A 21,617-nucleotide genomic window follows, 5' to 3' on the forward strand; every position below is an offset into this window, starting at 1 on the left:
TATGTGTGGGGTACAGTTCTAGTGGATGTTTATATAATATGGGGGGGGCGAAAAAAATGTTCTGCCCCGGGCGCCCATAACTCTGGTTACGCCACTGGTACAACAGTTGGCTCACACTTCATAATGCTTGCCGTCTTCTGTATTGGTGACATTGTCTTGCATTGTCCCTTGTCTTGCAGGCTGTGTTTGACTGTGTGGTAAACTCTCTGAAGAACGTCCTCAATATCCTTATAGTTTACATGCTCTTCATGTTCATCTTCGCTGTGGTCGCTGTCCAGCTTTTCAAGGGCAAGTTTTTCTACTGCACAGATGAATCGAAGGAATTTCAGAGAGACTGTAGGTGAGGGACTGTTTTGCTGTACTATATATATTTGGGTTCTGGGATTCTATGTGGCTTTGTATTCATCCTGACTCCAATCCTCTTCATGTGTAGTGTGTATCAAGCCCTGGAATCATATGTGAGATTTCCTACTCAAGAGGTTCACAATCTTGTTTCCGTAGTCTTTCTTGCTCTCTTACTTTCAAGATATATATCAGCAACGCTTACTGGTGCATTGAAACTCCAAACTTTTGAGGCTCAATCTACAATTAGGCCTAATTATCTACTATTTATAAAGTGACAAATGACAAACTCAGTCAAAAGGTAAAGCATGTTCTACTCAGTAATAAGGGATGGTAAGATCAGTTAGATAATGAGAAAGCAGGTTGAATGTGATGGGATAATACATCTGAGGACATGCTAAGCTATATGTGAAATAAGCTTCTCCAGTTCGTCTTTGTGGTTCACTGTAGCGTTATAAGCTTTGTATAGAAAGACAGTTTACTTTATTAATTTAGAGCGCTGCCTAAATATTCCTCCACTAGTCATCAGAGTATCAGTCTTCAGGAGGGAAGTGGCGCCTTTAATGGTAGCAAAGCCTTGGTTGTCAACCAAGATGGCCACCTCTACATAAAGACACAGTGTTGAACAAGACATGGTAAATCAGTAATGCGGGGAAAAAACTGCTGCACGGAGAACACAGGTAATACTGGTGACCAGTCGTTTGTCCTCTGCTTGCCCTTCTAGGGCACATCTTCCATAGTTCAGATCTCCTTTAAAAGAGAACTATGGGGTAAGTGTTTTCCCCATAGTTCTCTTAAGGATCACGGGAGGACATATGCTAGCATCCTCCCATGACCCAAAGCTCAGTATATAGCGAACTACAGCTCACGGTATACTGAGACCGCCGCAGCCGGGACGGATCCCGACAATGCTGTTGAGATCCACCCAGCTGCGTGAGTTACAGCTGGCTCTGCCTATCTAGAGGCAGAGCCAGCTGTACCCGCCCCTCCCCCATCCATTCCTCCAGTCAGCGCTTGAGGATCAGAGCGGGGAGGGGTGGGAATCCCTGCGGGGAGCAGTGACTGACAGTCACGGCTCTCTGCAGGGACATGATCGAGAAGTCAGCGAGCGGCGGTATGTGTTCGCTCACTTCCCGATCTATTGAGCCTTCATGTGACAGTTTCACTGTCACACATCGGCTCGAACTATGAGGATGAGTGATTTTCACTCACCTCATAGTTCTCCTTTAAAGATAGCCTTTAAAGAATCAGAGGCAGTGTGATTGGAATTACAAATAAGTATAAAAGCAGCAGTCATAATGGACTACCATGTGGCACAGGTAAAAGAGCATTACAGCACTTCAACCCAAATATAAATGTCTAAATGATCTTGGTAGCATCTTGCTTTAGCAAAAGTCATATTTATGATTGCTGTATTAATAACACAAGTTTTCATTGTATCAGATATGAGGCTATGGACATAATGACTGAAAGTAAAAATAAACTAAAAACATTTTTTACAGTTTTTTTAAATAATAAAAAAAACACATCTTGCTCTGGGTGTTTCCTTTGCAGACTTTGTGTTTAAAACCGTGAAGTTTTATGTTGAAGATCTCTGGTGATTGGGTCTTGTAGGATAATGATAATAATCAATTCCCAAAATAAGAGCAGTCTAATAGCTGCCTTTTTTTCTTTTAAAACTATAATGCCGTGCGATCCTGCCTCCCCTGTGTAATTGTCCCCGTGTGTTTCTCTCTAGGGGAGAGTACCTGGTATACGAGAAGAATGAAGTGAAGGCACAAAAGCGGGAATGGAAGAAATGGGCCTTCCACTATGACAATGTGCTGTGGGCACTGCTCACCCTTTTCACTGTGTCTACAGGAGAGGGCTGGCCAGAGTAAGAGCACCTATCTTCTTTTTTTATACTGCTGTATGCGGAACACAGAAATTGATATATACAAAATATGCAAAAACACACAGTAAAAAAGTTTCCATTTATATTTGATTTCTTCAGTAGCTGCAACAAATCCATTGAAACCCAAACCTGCCTATGTCTAAAGCCAATTACGTGCAATAAATTGGATTGAAAAATATTTTCGTATTTTCCGGTATTTACCAACCTCTGTATAGTTCAAGGGCATGGATAATCCATTCATAGGATACCTAATAAGTTAGACCCTCACACTACAAATCTGGTGAACAATGTAAAGCTGATAGTACAATTAGATTGTAAAATGAGTAGTCAGCTTTGAATGTTTTTTAGAAGAGAGAATATCAGATCATGTGAATATTCGGAACATGAACATACAATATATATGAAGAATTGCTCCATACATATTTCCAGTCAATGTTGTGGTACAGAAGCCACAAATCAAGAAATATGTTTGAAATCCATTAAAGTTGAAGGCAAACAGCTAAAAACATGGTTCAAATCCATCCACCTTTGAGTCGATTAGTGTAATTTAGTAGACTTGCTTAATATCTGCTTTACTGTATTTGTTATTATTAATATTTTTAATATTCAGTTCTCTCACCTACTTTTTTAATACCTATTCTTCAGCACATGCACAACTCCATGGCTGTGGCTTGCAGCTTCTGGCCAGGTGTGCGTGGCCTTTGTGATGACCTAGGTAGATATCACAGGACTACACTTCCTATGATGCTTTGATCTGCCGCCGCCTTCTGTGCAGGCTGAATGTGGCTGGTCAGCTAGTAGTTAAGATCATGAGCATGCTCCAAAAAATAATTTTGACATTAGGGAAGCGACCATATATTACTTTGGGTTTACTTACACTTTAATGCAGTCAATGTTGTAATGCAGGCAGACCTGCCATATTGCATAGCCAAGTTAGTGTTCTCAGTTGTCTCCACTGCAGTTACGTAATAATACTTGGTCACCCACCTGCCCCCTGGCTGCTAAGTGGGCAATGAAAGACCATCACTGTACTGATGAGGTCATCAGCCTGCTCTCTCCTCCTATGTGCAGGCTCCTAGTCTTAGACTGACAGTACTTTCTAAAGCAATAGAGCCTGATGGAATTGCAGTTCTGCTTCCCAGTCATAATGCTATAGGAAGCTACTACAAAGATATATTCAGGCAGTTAAGCTAACAGTATTTAAAATTGATATAACGATTTTTGATGAATACATAATTGAGTTGATGGTGATCATTTATAATTGCTTTAGTAAATACATCAGCTGATGTTTGCTTTGGATGGGTGCCTGATTCATACTGTGTCTATCTTAACAAATTCCCTTAGTGTGGGAACATTGTAATATGTACATGAGATGACTAAAAGGAACATTCCTGCCACTGGCAATATGTCATCACTGTATAGCACGCAAGTATAGCGGCGGGTGTGGCTTACTGCTTCATTCTTAATGAAAATATTAACATATGTCTAATATAAAATACACTAGTTTCTCTCTTTTATGGAATTATTTTCTTTTTTTGCCTTTTTTAGCACCAAAATGCTGCCAGTGAACATGTTCATCGAGTGAAAGCAAAGAAATCTGCATTAGTAGATTTCACCCACAATGTCTCTCCAGAGTCAAATTGTAGACGTGGGGTCTTTCAGCTCAGTGCACAGAACTTAAATGTCTCTCTTATATTTCACATTTCATATTTGGTAAATTAGCAAAATGTACCAATAGCTATGCAGTGGGAAGGCCTGTCTGATCAGAGGTGAATAGATGGAATTTAAGGAAGATCTAATTGGTGTCATTTAGAAGATTGTGCAAAATGCTGTGTAGCTACCCAAAGTAACCAATCACATTTCATCTTTCTCTAGTTTGGTCTAATCGAAATGATGAAAGATGATATTGTTCCTTGGCTGCACTTCACCTCATTGTCACCCTTTAATCTTGAAACAGAAATGACCTCGTACCTCTGTGTACTGGCAGCACCTCATACACTCGCTCTTCTCTCTCCTCTTGCAGTGTACTCAGACACTCTGTGGATGCCACCTATGAAGATCAAGGACCCAGGCCAGGATTCCGCATGGAGATGTCCATCTTTTATGTCGTTTACTTTGTGGTCTTCCCTTTTTTCTTTGTCAACATTTTCGTAGCCTTGATCATCATCACTTTCCAGGAACAAGGGGACAAAATGATGGAGGAGTACAGCCTGGAGAAAAACGAGGTAATGTAACCACCTTCAAAGAACAAATATAGCATTTTGTTCATATATGTATTTCTTTATTATGTGCAGGGCTAAAAATAATTAAAATATTTCTTAGTTTTCAATAGTAGAATATTTTATATTTATATTTCCAGTCCGTCATTGGAGCTCTTGTGCCATTTTACATGTTTAACTGGCTTATCCTAGGTGCTTTGCTAATATAAAAAAATGTTTTGTTTATGTAGTACAATAGCTGAAGCTCTGATTACATACCCACCTCAATGGTACAAAAATAAAAGAGAATTAGCCCCAAACCACTATAAAGAAGTTGCCCTCCAACTTCCTTTTACTGTGAGATCCCTCACCTGGAAAGGAAGTAAGGGAAAAATCTCAGTGGGGTCACAGACAGCAATAAATAACTGACGGAAATTCCAAGCGTTCTCCGTTCAATCAAAACTAACGAGGCTATTCACAGAAGGGTGAAGAGTTTGGGGAAGGCAGGAGAAGTGAACAATCTAGGACAACATAGCGGATTTGGAAACATTCTCCAGTTCAGCTCACTTTCCAGTTCAGCTATGTTGTCCTAGATTGTTCACTTTTCCGGCCTTTTCCAAACTCTTCACCCTTTTCTGAATAGCCCTGTAAGTTTTCACTTGTATAGTCAAAATGCAAATAGTTCTTAGTCAACCTCTCTTTAGTTCTTAGTTCTTCATTAAGATGTGATACATTTTCTTACATTTGTTTTCTGAGTTACATTGATTTATCTTCTTACTCTGTGTTCCATATGTATCACCTGTTTGTTCTTTTCCCATGTTACAGAGAGCCTGCATTGATTTTGCTATAAGTGCCAAGCCCCTGACTCGCCATATGCCACAAAACAAGCAAAGTTTTCAGTATCGAATGTGGCAGTTTGTCGTATCGCCCCCTTTTGAGTACACAATTATGGCGCTGATTGCCCTGAATACCATCGTGTTGATGATGAAGGTAAGGCAATCTAATGATTATTGGGCTTAGTTAGATAAACTTGGTGGCGTGGCTTCCTTAGTTATAGGGGTTGGAAAGGCCACAGCTGTACCCCGAACTGCACTGCAGTCATAACTATAAAGGAGATCTTTGCTGGTTTTAAGTCTCATGAGCCACACAACTGAAGATCTCCTGTGACTTCTTGCTAATTCACCATCCTCCTTATTTCAAAAGAGGACACATATTGACTGCTTTCCTGTCTTTCTTATAGTTTCATGGATATTCCAATACGTATGAACAAGTGCTGAAAACATTCAACATTGTCTTCACCTCCCTCTTCTCTCTGGAGTGTATACTGAAAATCATGGCTTTTGGGGCTTTGGTAAGTTTCTCTATCAGTCAGTCTTATTTTGTGCAGTTGGTGGATCTGTCATTGTGCAGTAGAGTTACGGACCCGATATATAGGCATTGTTTATTTTTTTGCCAAATACAATGGTTTTGACGTGATTTGTAGGTGGAAGTGTCAAGTCTTGTTTTTATCCTAGCAAGGGCTATTGTGTTTACAGTGTTAATAAACCTTATTCTGTAAACAGTGTAGGGGCCACAGACACTTTACTAGGGTTGAACAGTAACATTAGGGGTCTATTTATACTTAAAATTGGCAGAACAGCAAATATGTTAGAAATCTGTTAGAAGAAAGCTATTATTAGTGTCCTCCTTGGCTTGTTGCCTAGTAAGTTGCCGAAGAAAGAAAGAAAGGTACTGAAGGGATGGCCACCAGACAACCATAAGTTTCAAAAGGAGAGGTCAGTAATGGGAGCCTACATCTTCCCTTTAGCACAGGTTTACTCTAAGGGGTCTATTCACAAAGTTGCAGAAGGATCTAGCCGTAGCTTCGGCTGATCCTTCGCCTAGCTTCGGCCCCAGGACCCCTTCGGTTCTGCTGAACCAAAGGGGTCCTTCACTATATTCACTATAGCCCGTACAGCTCCCGGGCTATAGGTGAAAGCCAAAGCTGGCCGAGCGGCCGGCCATTGGCCGGCCGACAGCCTGCTACTGACAGCTGGGTGGAGCCAGCCGTCATCTCACGGTTGGCTCCGGCAACTTGCAGAGACAGATCAGCGCCTCCTGGTTACCAGGTAACCAGGGATGCTGATCTGTCATTACCAGACATCCCAACTCTCCCGGACGCTCCGGGAGTCTCCCGCTATTATATAGCGGCTCCCGGCCGCCCGGGAGAGACACATTTTCTCCCGGAAAGGTTTACTCTGCTCGATTGATGAATATAAAAGGAATATGTGGATGTCATGCCGTCCCTACTGAACTTTCCATAATAATGTAGCATACATTCTGCATACAACTACCTCTGCACCCATTTTGCCTACTGCCAGCTAAATCTACAAAATGACTGTCAAATACGTAACCTGTCACCCAGTGTATTCTCCCGTCAGGTCTAGGGGTCAGTGGTTCCCCACTACTTCCTCCCTAATAGCATACAGACTACAGACTATGGGCAGAATTAGCAGGCAATCTCGGGTGTGTTGGATCTGTTGGAAGGGAGAGTCTTCTAGGTGACAGGCAGTAATTTCGTTGTTATTTTTCGGTTCTTCTGGCAGCAGGTAGATCTAAATTCACCTTCTTACTTTAGACTGTTTTATAGAGCACATTCTTTAACCCAACTTGTCCTCAAAGTGAACCTGTGTCCAGACTATGCACACTAAAGTAATTACATATTCTGGACCAGCACTTGAAAATTATCCCTCATTCATCTAGTGTGGCTATAGGCATTGTGTAGAGATTAATCCTCAAAGCTTACAATAGAGGCACTGAACTCTTAGCTTTTTTTTTTTATTAATGTCTGTGGAGGCCGAATCTTGCTAGGCTGCCAGCTTTTTGTAAAAGTAAACACACATTTTTTACCATCTGAACCTGACTTAAGAGTCTTTGTTGTGATCTTTAAGAATGAATTGCTTCACAGTACAAGCAGCTAGAAAGGCCTGCATCCTGCAAACACACCATACGTTTTCACACAACTTTCACCCAGGATTCAAACATTTAAAAAAAAAAATAATTGAAATAACAATTGAAATAAATTAGAAAAATGTGTGTCTTTATAAATGTATAAATAGACTCGCTGGTGTATTCATTAGTGCAGCAAAGATTATACAGATGGACAGTTAAAGCCTTTAGTGAATGTATATCAAACTTGAATTGTGAATTTGCATTGAACTCCTAGGATAGTCTTTAAACAAACACAATCGATGTGAATATGTTAAATGTTAATAGCTTTATTATGGTCTGTTCTAGAATTATTTTCGCGACGCTTGGAATGTCTTTGATTTTGTGACGGTTCTCGGCAGCATTACAGATATTGTAGTTACAGAGTTCTGGGTAAGTGCAAAATAGGGGTGGGTTGAATGTCCTCCCTCCGCAGGGCATTGGTGGGTCAGTTGTGGGGATAAGTGTGTGTCATCAAGCAGCTTATCGTGGCTGCCCTGTGTAGTGATGTCTGCTCTTCAGAGAGTTGTGTGTATGATAGCGAGCGGTGGTGTGCTGACGTGTACATAAAATATGTCTATACGGAACTGTCTTTTATATTACCACTACACCTGAATTCATTTTACACTCACATCAGTGTAGATTAATAAAAACCTATTCAATAGGGATTGTCCGGTCTGAACCTGAGCTCCTTTGAACTTGGAAGGAACTCCCCCTAACACAGAGGGAAGTTCCTTTTGCTGCTGCCCAATATGCACGTAAACAAAGGGGCCAGATGCAGGATGTCATCAAACTTATATGGCCACATTGGTATATTTGGTCAATGACATTGACCTAATATGGCCATGTGACCATAAAAGATCAGTGACATCAGCACAAGCTCCTTATGTGGAGATAGTCTGTGGCATTCCCATGTTTGGAGGAGCTCAGGTTCTTAACAGATTTAGTCCAAACCCAAGCTTGTCCCTACTATTAAAAAGTAGGCACCTGGGTTTCTCAAAGTAACTAGTTTAGGTATTAGGTTTAGTCTTAAGCTAGCCATACACTGGGAGTTTTTTTGGACGAACATTCATACGAAAAATCTCCTCGGGACATTCGATAATTCGATAATGCTGTCAGAGACTTTATGAATGTCGTTTCAAATTTCGTTTGATTTACCATTTGATTTTGTGATAAAAAGTAATTGACAATTAGATCTCATAAACTATTAGAAAATGGAACGAACGTTCTAAAACAACTTTTTTTACTAGTGTATGGCCAGTCTCATATTTTAGAATTTGGTCAATACATTTCAGGTCGTCAATCTGTCCTGAATGCTTCATATATCTCCCTCGGTAGATTTCAGGTATTTTACCCAAATGCAATCCCAAAATTACCATTTCTTCTCCTCAACTCTAGTAACCTTCTCACACTCTCACCTTTAACACTTTTCTCATATTTCTCCTGTTCATTTATCTTTCTTGTACCATTTGGAACTTTCCAACCCTGCAAACATATCTCTTTAGATAATTTGGACTCGTGTTCTCTTCAGTGATTGGTCCAGCACAGCACACTGTCTTTGTAAACATCTGACCAGTTACCTGGCCTCGTGTTTCTGCCCTTCACCTTTCCAGACTGCAGAGCTCTCACTACTGTTGTATTTTGTCGTACTTGCATATATTTTGCTAGACACTTGTTGAAGTAGTTTTTCGTGCTTAGTACATTGTGTGGCTTGTAATATTTTGTTCAGTGCCATGGTAGACGGAGGTACTTTACCTATACACACAACATTGAAAAATAACATTTCAAATGAACCTGCTTATGCAACTGTATGGCAAATCGTAAAGCTAGCAGTAGCTGGTCACATTCAAGTGGGCTTGTTCTGTACTGTTAAAGACGTTTTGTTGTTCATCCAAGTAGCTTCTTCACCAGGGCCGTATTTCCATTTTGGGCGCCCGTAGACACGAATGAAAATCTGTTTAGCGACCCCGCCGATTTTCACATATGCAGAGAAGGACCCCAGCGTTGCGTAAGGCTGCCCTAAACGCCTGTCCGCATCAGACAGGTGTTTTACAGGGCAGCCTTTCCCAGCACCAGGATCCTTCTCCTGCGTTTGCGGAAGCCAGCGGTTCCTGTAGGCGCCGCTGGTCTTGGAGAAGGAGGGTGCATTTTGTGCAGAATGCACACTCCTTGCTATTGCTGGCGTTGTATCTTGACACAACACCGTTAATTAGGCAGAGTAGGTACCTGCACACCTTCCCTCTATGGAGGGTGCCTGTAGGCTACTCTGCCTAATGGTAAATTCAGGCCTGCTAATGACTGCCAGGGACATACTCTGGCATTTATATCCACACATGTCACCTTAATCAGATGACCGTTAATTGTGTTAACATCTGCATTAAATCATTCCGTGGTAAGTAGATAAAAGGCTATATTCACTTTTAATACCATGTTTCATGTTACACCCATATTTAGGGTATAACATGAAACATGGTCACATCCCTAACCCACCAGCCCCAAATGGTGACCACACTTGTAGTCCATTGACACTTCCCCCCCAACCCTGTAACTGAAAGTCCGTATCTCAGTATAGACAGGGACTGGAGGAAGAGTCTGCAGGAGTATTGCACCTGCAATCCAGTGATCATGACGGAAAAGCTTTTCAGCGTCCATTGCAAAAAATACATCTTTTTTTTCTTTCATGAATGTGTGTGCAATTATCATTTGTTTGTGAAAGGTGAACTTTACTTTTAAGGTAACGGAGTTACCAGTGTGGCTGCAAATGCTCTCCTATCTTCCTGACACTCATTAAAAATGAAGAAGCTGCTTTGATAAGCTGTAAAACAACTTCAACATTACAGAACTCCAGCTGAATGTGACCCAATTCTACTAGCTATACCACGGCCTGGGTCAATGGGAACTTTCACAGACATATTGGCAAAACATATACAACAATAACAAAATACAATAGGAAAGAAAGCCCTGCATGCTAGTTTATATACTGTATAATAGGTCTGGAAATCAGTTTTGGAAACTAATGCACTGACAACTTTTTGTGGTGTGCTAATTACCCTGGACGAGTGAATGCCGTGTACCCGTAGTGTATTGCTATGTATATGGAATGCAGTGTTTTGGCATAACAAATGAAGTGTCACAATGTACATTAGGAAATACTCATTACAGTATAATATGCTACAAGAATGCAATGTTTGAATGCTACGATCATTTGTGTGAAGATGAAAGTATGCAGGTTACATCCCTTTTTATTTTTGCTATGCCTACTTTTGTAGAACCTGTGTATACAATGCTGGAGTATTCCACTATAATGCAATGTTCCCAATAATTTCCGCAGACAATTTAGTGCTCTGCTGGAATATATGTGAATAATGCAGTGCTCTGCTGGAATCTGTGGAGAGTTCTCCTGGAAACTGTGAATAATCCAGTCCTGAGCTGAAATACATGTAATTAATGCAGCGATTTTCAAGAATGTGTACTGTATGTAATAGTGCCATGCTCTATGTGATAGATGTGTGAATCATGCAGCGCTCTGCTGGATAAATAAGTGAATGTGGCAGTGCTCTGCTGAGTATATGTAACTAATGCAGCGCTCTTCTGGAATGTCTGTGTGAATAATTCAGTGCTGGAGTATGAGTGAATAATGCAGTGCTGGAATATGGGTGAATAATTCAGTGCTGGAGTATGAGTGAATAATGCAGTGCTGGAATATGGGTGAATAATGCAGTGCTGGCGTATGGGGGAATAATGCAGTGCTGGCGTATGGGGGAATAATGCAGTGCTGGCGTATGGGGGAATAATGCAGTGCTGGCGTATGGGGGAATAATGCAGTGCTGGCGTATGGGGGAATAATGCAGTGCTGGCGTATGGGGGAATAATGCAGTGCTGGCGTATGGGGGAATAATGCAGTGCTGGCGTATGGGGGAATAATGCAGTGCTGGCGTATGGGGGAATAATGCAGTGCTGGCGTATGGGGGAATAATGCAGTGCTGGCGTATGGGGGAATAATGCAGTGCTGGCGTATGGGGGAATAATGCAGTGCTGGCGTATGGGGGAATAATGCAGTGCTGGCGTATGGGGGAATAATGCAGTGCTGGCGTATGGGGGAATAATGCAGTGCTGGCGTATGGGGGAATAATGCAGTGCTGGCGTATGGGGGAATAATGCAGTGCTGGCGTATGGGGGAATAATGCAGTGCTGGCGTATGGGGGAATAATGCAGTGCTGGCGTATGGGGGAATAATGCAGTGCTGGCGTATGGGGGAATAATGCAGTGCTGGCGTATGGGGGAATAATGCAGTGCTGGCGTATGGGGGAATAATGCAGTGCTGGCGTATGGGGGAATAATGCAGTGCTGGCGTATGGGGGAATAATGCAGTGCTGGCGTATGGGGGAATAATGCAGTGCTGGCGTATGGGGGAATAATGCAGTGCTGGAGTATGGGGGAATAATGCAGTGCTGGAGTATGGATGTAGATAATGCAGTGCTGGCGTATGGATGTAGATAATGCAGTGCTGTGCTGGCGTATGGTTGTAGATAATGCAGTGCTGTGCTGGAATATGGATGTAGATAATGCAGTGCTGTGCTGGAATATGGATGTAGATAATGCTGTGCTGGAATATGGATGTAGATAATGTAGTGCTGTGCTGGAATATGGATGTAGATAATGCAGTGCTGTGCTGGAATATGGATGTAGATAATGCAGTGATGTGCTGGAATATGGATGTAGATAATGCAGTGCTGTGCTGGAATATGGATGTAGATAATGCTGTGCTGGAATATGGATGTAGATAATGTAGTGCTGTGCTGGAATATGGATGTACAGTAGATAATGCTGCGCCGCATGAATGAATTATGGAGTGTTGGTGAATACCACATTGCTGTGCCAGAAATCAATGCATTGCTATGCTGAAATGTGTGTGTAAATATTGCAGTACTGTAGTGGTATGTGATGTGTATGTGGATAATGTTGTGCTCTGCTAGGACACACCCTGCCTGTGTTTAGCATGTGGTGTGGATGGAGGAAAGTTGTGTTTGTGGAGGTGGTACAATGCTTGGACTGGTTGATGGAAGGTGTGAAAGGTTGAATGCTCCACATGAGTGGTACAGCCCTGTGACTGGATGAAGCATTGCTCTTTGAGGGTGATGCAGTGCTCTGCGTGGGTGGTACTATAGAGAGTCCGGTGCTCCTATTGGGTGCTACAGTGCTTAGTGGGGCTCCTTCTCTCCTATAATGATCAGTTTATCTCTGTCTTGTCTTTTTCATGTCTCTCTCTATCCCTCTGATATTTTGGCCCCCGGCAAAAAATAACTCATCCAATCAAAATGCACTATGAATCTCATGTGTCCATCCATGAAACTGGTCTGTGACTTCATGCCAACTACACCCCACCTCCCCCATATACCTAACAACCCTCACCCCCAACCCCACGCACAAATTCCTGCCGCAACCTCCTCCATCTACAACTGCATCGCAGAACCCGGTTGGTTTGTAATTTATGACCTAATGCATAAACATTAGCTGCTGCATGTCAGAGGCTGTGCACTCCAATCCACCCCATCCCTCACTCCTGACTCGTCTCTCAAACAAGAATCTAGTGTTTTCCTAATGCCAGGCATTAATCCTTGAAGCCTTACTACACCGGTATCCGGTACATAACATGTCACTGCTTCCACCAGTTACATGTCAGTCTGCTCTTACTAATGACACTTCATAAACCTTCACTCAGCATATCACTCAGCCTGTTTGCCATGTGTAGACTGCGGATACCTGTACACTTGGTTTTCAATATTTGGTATTTTCAGTCCTAGAGATGCCCATACACGGGCTATTTCTTTGTGACTCTGGGCCATTCTAGAACAGTCGGCACACGTTAATAAAAAGAAAATCTCTCCCAGCCTTTTGGATGGCATTGGTTATCCAAGCAGGCAGTAGCATTATGTGCCCATGTATGTGTTTGTTAGGGTAATGTCTTCTATGCTCTCTGCTGTCCTTTTAAGAAAACCCGTCATGAAAGAATTCTGAAGTTTGAAGCAGACACCTAGCACTGTTAGAGGCAGGTCAGCAATGATAGGCCAGAGAAAAAGCAAATGAAAGCCTAGGAGCAGATAATACAAGATGGCCGCTGTTACAATTATTAGTCATCAATGTCTCTTCTTTATTTTCCTGATTTCACTTTGTTACTAACTGCTTGATGTCTCCAATTTTGGTACTAAGACTCTCCTCCCGGAGCCAAGTCCTACCCACCATCTCACTATTTACTGAGTTTGCCTATATTGGCCATGGAATTGTGAAAGACCTGGGATGTTCTGAAGAGGACATTAATACAGTGCATATAGCTGCTGTGCAAACCTGAGCAAACTCCATGTATTCACCACACTACACTACGCCTAACATTGGGACTACTCAGCCACTAACAACTGCTGAGACAATGAACATTTTAGTCAGGAGTATGTAATGTATGGTCTAGTATACAGAATGCAGTGGTCAGGAGTAGGGATACACCGATACCAGTATCGGTATCAATATTGAGTATTTGCCTAGCCCGATACCCGAACTTGCGGTATCAGGGAGTCATTACACGCTGCCCGGCTTCCTGATTGGCCAGGAAGTCGGCTCCATTCTCCCTCGTCACTTGGTGATGAGGGAGCATGGATCCGGCTTCCCAGCTAATCAAGAAGGCAGGCAGAGTATAATAACTTGCTGCTCGGCTTCCTGATTGGTCGGGAAGGTGGCCAATGAGGAAGCCAGACGGCGTGTCATTACCCGCCCCCCCTGGCTTCCTGATTGGCCAGAAAGACGGCTTCATGCACCCTCGTCACCAGGTGATGAGGGAGCATGGAGCCAGCTTCCCGGCCAATCAGAAAGCTGGGCGCCATGTAATGACACGCTGCCTGGCTTCCTGATTGGTCATCTTCCCGACCAATCAGGAAGCCGGGCAGAAAGTTATTATACGCTGCCTGCCTTCCTGATTAGCTGGGAAGCCGGATCCATGCTCCCTCATCACCAAGTGACGAGGGAGCATGGAGCCGACTTCCCGGCCAATCAGGAAGCCGGGCAGCGTGTAATGACTCTCCGCCCCAGTTTTGGTAAATTTCCCCCACTGAATTTTAGCCCTGAGTAACAAAGTGAGCCCAGGATCAGGAGGGATCACAGAAGAGGCTTTGATGGCTAGTAAAGGTAAAAGTAGGCACCTTGTGTTACCCATTTTTTGCTGGTATTTTTACCATTTTAAAGTGTCCAGCATGTTAGCCTTGATGCCATCATGCTAGCAAATTTGATTCTGTAAGTCAAGCCACAAAAATGGTCACATTTGTACACCAGTTGTATTACCTGTAGTCTACTGTAATACTTGTACAAGCTATTGAATGGTCTATTGTACCTCTGTTCAAATAAGAACAGAACCAGGACATGTTCCATTTGGCACAATGGAATTATCAATAGCATATCCAGACAAAAACAGAACAAGACTGATGATAAATGAGATTTACCAAGTTTATTTCACTGCCCCTTCAAAGGGCCCAAGGTTTATCAGAAAGCTGTTTTTATCCTTTAATATATCTATTACAATGCACAGCACTTGAACCCATCTTGGTTCAATAGACAGCCAATCAAGTGGGAAAGAGCGACAATGTGGTTTCTATTATAGGTTCCTACAGAATACATTCCCTTCAGGCTTAAAATATGAAGAAGTCAACCAAAAGGGCTGCCTTTGTATTTGTGGATAGCGGGCACACTTTAATAGCAGTGTGTATTATTGAGGGTTCCACAGCCCCAATTTCAATAACCTTCCCTTTGAGCTCAGCCCCTCTTTTTTTTCTGTCAGTACAAACTTTTCTGAACTCTCCTTTCCTCCCCTCTTCCTCTTGAGATCCCTTGCAGTCTGATTACTGAACTCTGCATGCGTGAACCTTTCCACCCCTGTAAGGATTTTGACTCTGCCTCTTGCTATGCATGTTGCACTGTCCCAGCCAAACACCAGGCAGCTTCTGGGGTACTCCTAACAATGGCCACAACTATCACTTAGCCAGAACCATTCTTTACCTTATTCAGTCTTATAGCAACAACATATATACAGAATTTAATGTAGAACACTGAGCCACTCACATTAGTGCCTACCCCCGAATAAGCATAGAAGCTAATGTCCCTACCACAATTTGCCTGACACACGTAGGTTTCAGGTGGAAGCGTAGCTGGTAGAATGCCACATGAGAAATCATAAACTCCAAGCCAGGCCCAAACTGGCAATTTGGCACCTCAGTTAAATACCATAAGGATTGTTGTGACTTCTGTGAGCTTTAAATGCCCACTTTTTGCCCTCTTTTTGTAGTAATTCAGAAGAATTATTGAGCTTGCCAAAGTTCTGACCATAGTACTTGTCACTATGCCAGTATCGAGTACGAGGACCGATATTTTTTTCCGGTACTCACCGATACGAGTACCAGTGCCCTGTGCCCTGATTATCAGGAAGTTGGCAAGGGGATTGTGACCTGTTGTCCTGCTTCCTGGTTGCCTGTAAATCCGGTGTTCTAGCAAAAGAACACTGGCTTCCTGAGCAATGAGCGAGCCGAGAGCTGCTGTCTGGCTTCCTGATTGGTCAGGAAGCCAGGCTGCTTATCAACAAACGAAGCCGGCCCACTAGCCAATCAGGAAGCCGGGCGACACGTCATGACTCACCTCCTGGCTTCACTTGTTTCTAAGCAACCTGACTTCCTGACTAATCAGGAAGCCAGGAGGCGGGTCAATTCTGATTGGTTAGGAAGCCAGGCTGCTTAGCAACACGTAAAGCTTGCTTCCTAGCCAATCAGGAAGCCGGGAGGCGTGTCATAACCCACCGCCCAGCTTCTTGATTGGAAAGGAAACCAGCTCCTCCTCTGACAGGATGTTCCGGTATCGGTGGTAAGCATCGGAGCATTCGGGCGATTACGAGTACCCGCCCAAATAGTCGGTATTGGCACCGATACAAGTATCGGTATCGGTGCATCCCTAATTAAAATGTCTAGCATGCTTTATAGTAAAGAACCTTCAGCGCCAGAATTGTGTCACAACATTGTCACTGGGACAGAAAGTAGGGGGGCATCTCTCGAATAGGAAAACAGTAGAAAGGCATCATGGCCCCCATGTGCTCCAAGATGGAGACTCTCATAGTTTAGAGTTAGGACCGCACTATAAGAGGTGCCTTGGCGCGGCAGTGCGGCTTTCACATCCTCTGCAGAAGACGTGTATCCAAACCTCTGTTATTATCCTTAGTGGTGAGACAAGTTGTTTTACATGCTGGTTATGTGAGTGTGCCATGATGCCTTTCTACTGTTCTACTGTTCAAAGCCCATTTCGTGTGCACCTTACTGTACAACTGGTGACAAATTGTTGAGTGCGTTTGTCGTTTGTTTTGCTTGATCTGTCGAATAGGGCCACAGATCACAATAAAAAGCTTATGGAGGTTCTAACACTTCTCCATAACATGTTAAATGTTGACGTGTCCCTATTGGAGAGATCTTTTTCTCACTTCCTGTCCTAGTGAGAATATTGTTAGTGGGACAGGAAGTGAAGGTAAATCACCTGTAAGGTTAACAAAAAGAGCTTTTAACTCTTCCCCAGTCTGAAAAAAGCATAGAGGCATTGCTGGGGTCACTTATTAGAAAGCCCAGCATGCTTTGCAATACGTTTTAACACTCCACCACCTCCAGTTCCCTTTTACTATATTATTGTACTGTTTGGGTGGTCTGCTTTTTTGTTCAGGCTACACGGTTTTTGTGTGGTCAGAAGTACATTAGCATGGTCCCAAACATGGACAAAAACTAAACAGGTCTTTGGATTTATGACTGACTAAAATTTTACATAGTAATTTGCTATTCTGCCACAAAGTCCATTCAAAAAGAAGACATAGGCAGGAATAAAAGCTCATAGACTCCATTCACACCTAAGGGAGAGAGTAGCCAGGGGATTTACAGACATCCCAACTCTCCCGGACCCTCCGGGAGTCTCCCGCTATTAGATAGCGGCTCCTGGCCGCCCAGGAGAAAAAACATTGTCTCCCGGAAAGGTTTACTCTGCTTGATCTAGATTCCTATTGGCTATTTCAATTTGCAATAGCCAATAACAGACTAGCTATTGCACCCGCCCACTACTTCTGTCAATCAGCAGAGGTGGACCTGAAGTTCTCCATCAGGTCCTCCTCTGCTGATTGACAGCAGCAGAGGATGGGTGCAATAGCAGGGTTGCTATTGGCTATTGCAAATTGAAATAGCTATTCATTCCTATGCTGTTTTTTTGTTGTTATTCTGATGGCAGCAGCTAACAGAATACAAAAAAAACAAAAAAACAGCAGATAGCACGGGAAGCAATAGCTTCTTTGCTAAATCCCTGGATTTAGAGACTTTTTATTTTGCATGCATGTTTTTAAAGCACTTTTATGCTTGACTTGTAGTACAGGAGAAGAATCATATGTTTTTTGGCCCTCTAGAGGTTTAATTGGGGGCACCCGAAACATTTGTTTTTGAACAGTTTTGTAGGCACCTCCACAAGTCTATGAGACCAAAACGAGCGGTTCTGCCCCCAAAAAATCTCATGTACTTTTTTGAGGTTCACATGATGCTCAGGAGTAAACCAAGGCCATTGAAATCAATGGGATTCTTCTTCTTTTTTTTTTGTGTCAAAGAAAGATAATGTCACAACAATTTTCACAAGATATGAGAAACTACACATTTTCTAAATAATGGGATTCTTCTTGATGAGCGTTGCTGCGCTTTGGGGGAAAAAAGCTACAAAACACCTCGTTGTGAATGGGGCCTGAGCTTGTTCAATGCTGGATTTTATTTTTCCAGTAGTTCTTTCTTCTAAAAATTTCCTAAGAAATAGCAAAGCAAATGCAGTGAAGGTTTTTCTAAGCAGCTGATGTTCCAGTGGCAAAGTTAGTAACTCTAATGGCTTTCTGATGCAATCAATCTTTAACCTTCCATAAAACAGCCGAGTTAGATGGTTATCAAACTGCTTCCCTATCAGTCCCATGCACTTTGAATAAATCACTGAGGGCCCACCGGCAATACTTAATTCATTTGCATGATTTTTTTCCACTGTAGTTGATGGCCAATTAGTTCTGCACTGACCCCAGAAGCACCTGCTTTTTATGGGACTTACATACAACGGATCCCTCGTCACTCAAGAGTAATGTACAATAAGAAAGAGGAACGCCTGGAAATGCTTATAAGAGGGTTTGTTTGTAGCACCACTGCCAAGGAGAATGTGCTTCTACAAGTAGAATCTCTTTTTTTTTTCTTCCGGGGATCCGTTCCATGTGCGAGTGTAGAAGGCTCACATAAATGATGTGCTGTGTCCTGTCTCCACTCTGTCAGTTACCGTAATGCACAGATTTGGTGTGAGGAGTGGAGGAACCTGAGCTCTGCATGTGCCGTACACTCCTACTGTAAAATGCCTGCTTGTTTCCAAATACAGTGCATTTGGTTTGATTCTTGGTTCTTCAATGGAAATCCAAAACTTTCACAAAAATAACCACTGGGATGAAGGAGGCAATGGGGCCCTCTTGCGGCCTTCGCTCTGCACCTTTTCCCTGGCTTAACACAAGGGCCTTCTTTTTCAATGGGAAGTCAGCTTCAATAATTATGTCAATTAAAGAGGCCCTGTCACTTAGTTACAGGCATAATGCCACAAAGTATATTCTGGACACCATGCTGCCTTTTTCCTCAGTTGTGAAGGTGCTATTGTCTTTTTAAATCTAAGGTTATGGTTATGGGTTACCTGACCTATCAAATACATTTTCCTGTAAAAAGCTTCACTCTTTCTACCAATTCCAATTACACAGCTGAGGGCCATGTGAGGTCAGGAGAGCCCTGCATTCAGCCTGTATGAGGGGGACTGGTTGTTTGGAGAGGCCATGTCCTAGACACCCCTTTCCTCCCAAGTATCCATGGTATGATCTGGCCTAAATGTTATGTAGCCCTCTGCTTTTTTGTGGATGCTAATGTAAATCACAAAGAATAAGGCCTATCTGATAAAAAGAATTGAACTTTTTACTGGAGAACATCTCAGCTGTAGCCCCATCTTGTATGCAGATTACCATTGAAACAGCTGGAGGTTATGCTGAGAATGGATTGGATCTGTGATTAGATTCTGATGTTCTGTAGCAATTACAGTGTATGTAAACCCAAACAATAAACTTCTTTTACTTGCCCCCTTTTGGTCTGTTTAACAAAGCATTGGAAGTGCTTTCCTGTACCTGTTCAATAAGTGCAAATACTTTTTTATGATCCTGCCAGTAACCCTGTACTGTCCTGTGTCATGGGTAGTCTGCAGTGTCATCAACCTGCCAGTTTAGCTCTGTGAGCTACAGAACAACTTTCCCCTTTATCTGTAAAAAATAAATCGAAACAGCTGGACTTGCTCTATCTTTATTGAAGACGTTTCACTGGTCATCCGACAAGTTTTCTAAATTCAGAATTGAGAAAGTTAGTCGGATGACCAGCAAAACACCTTTAAGAAAAATACAGCAAGTCCAGTTGCCTTGGTTTATTTTTTACAGACATACCATGTCCTGGATGAATGAGAACCTTCACAGTCATATCTTTCCGCTTTGTTATACAAATTAAAAAAGGGCTGGTGTTCAATAGTCCTAACAAACTTCCTGTCCTAGGATGACATCGCTGTTATTTCATAGATGCAGTGCTGTGCAGTGCAGTGAGTGAGCGTTGTCAAGCTAGAACAGGAAGTGTGTTACTAGTCGGATCACCAGGTGACAATAAAGGAAAAGAAAGCCTGAAAAAAGATAACTAATGCAGCCACCACATCTAAGGACTGGTAAACTGCAATATATTACATTTTTGTTCTTGGATTTTGTTACAGGCTTCCAGATTTCTGTCCCTTTCCCTCCCTTCTGGTTTCCAATGACCACATAAAAGGCTGACACTCCTAAATCTCCCCCAATGTAATCTCCTAGTGTTCCCATGGCAGTAGGTGAACAAGATAGTCCTGCAGTGGTAACTTTAACCTTCGCTCTTTGAAATTTTTATGGAACCCTTATAACTGAGAAAACAAAGCACAGGGTCTTCCCTTCAACTGCCTTCCTCCTTGGCAGCATTATGTCTAGTACAAAGTGACAGGTCCTCTTTAACAAGAACATATGAAACAAATAAATAAAATTATTGCTAGTAAGACTACGAGTTCTTACAAATTTTCTTACTGGATGCAAGAGTTTCCACTCTTCTGTCCTTTCTGTATACACTCCTAATTTGTAATATATTTGACCTCTTGCAGGAGGACGTGGGGTTTGCGGGAAAACGCAGGGGCAGTATGGTAGTTTGCTGAATTTGCAGAACTGTTCTTTTCTTATAATAATTTTATTTATTTATTTCGATCCAAAGAAAAAAATAAAAATGTGTCTTCCTGTTTTCACTGTCTTCTTTGTGTCCCCTCCCATTTATGCTTTATAGGATAACTTTATCAACCTCAGCTTTTTACGTCTGTTCCGTGCGGCTCGTCTCATTAAACTCCTGCGTCAGGGGTATACTATTCGCATCCTTCTGTGGACCTTCGTCCAGTCCAAAATCCTCAAATCATCTCTGGATTGGTGCTGAGACTGTCCTTCCTTCTGGATGGTGGCTAATTGTGTTCCCCATGGCCCCTGTGTGTGTTGTAAAGTAGATACCGCTCCAAGCTCACTCCTGTGATGGACTGCAATCTCATGTCTATCACAGGAGCGAGCTTGGAGCCAGGGCCGGCCTTAGGCCTTTAGGCGCCCTGTGCGATAAAGCTTTACAGCGCCCTTCAGTGGCCACACCCTTTAGTGGCCACACCCCCGTAACCACACCCATTTCCCCCAATATCCGCACCATTTCAAGACTCCTATTTTGTTAAGCCGCAAAGAAACATATTAAAAAGTATGATAAAAATAAAACTTTTATTCAAAGGTATTAAACTTGTAGGCACAATAGAAGTATTCTTATCAAATAAAACAACAGAAGGTAAACAATAAATGTCAAATTAAAATAGAGTCTATAATAATAAAGTGTCCGGTTGTCATGCTGATCCCTTTTTTCAAGTAAGTGCATCTAGAAAAGTAAAAATAAACAACAGAACACGGACCCCGGGCCACATGTAAATTAATGAATTACTATATGTCCGAATATACGAGAAATGTATTCAGACACATAATAATAATCTGTTTGAGAATGTGCGGCGGCCATGTTGGCCACCAGCGTGTTCTGTGAATG

At 42.5% G+C, this 21,617-nt stretch overlaps 1 protein-coding gene across 1 annotated transcript in view; it reads left to right on the forward strand.

Moving 5' to 3' along the window:
• The window catches only part of CACNA1A (calcium voltage-gated channel subunit alpha1 A), a 217,525-nt gene that overhangs the window by 142,022 nt on the left and 53,886 nt on the right, over positions 1-21,617 (forward strand). The window contains exons 27-34 of the mRNA XM_018566115.1: positions 180-340; positions 2,081-2,218; positions 4,260-4,461; positions 5,260-5,424; positions 5,675-5,785; positions 7,711-7,794; positions 12,872-12,877; positions 20,838-20,952. Of these exons, the coding sequence (XP_018421617.1) occupies positions 180-340; positions 2,081-2,218; positions 4,260-4,461; positions 5,260-5,424; positions 5,675-5,785; positions 7,711-7,794; positions 12,872-12,877; positions 20,838-20,952 (982 nt within the window). The remainder of the gene's footprint in view (positions 1-179; positions 341-2,080; positions 2,219-4,259; positions 4,462-5,259; positions 5,425-5,674; positions 5,786-7,710; positions 7,795-12,871; positions 12,878-20,837; positions 20,953-21,617) is intronic.

This window comes from Nanorana parkeri, unplaced genomic scaffold (genome assembly GCF_000935625.1).
Source record: "Nanorana parkeri isolate BGI_ZX_2015 unplaced genomic scaffold, ASM93562v1 scaffold920, whole genome shotgun sequence".
Taxonomy (NCBI): Eukaryota; Metazoa; Chordata; class Amphibia; order Anura; family Dicroglossidae; genus Nanorana; species Nanorana parkeri.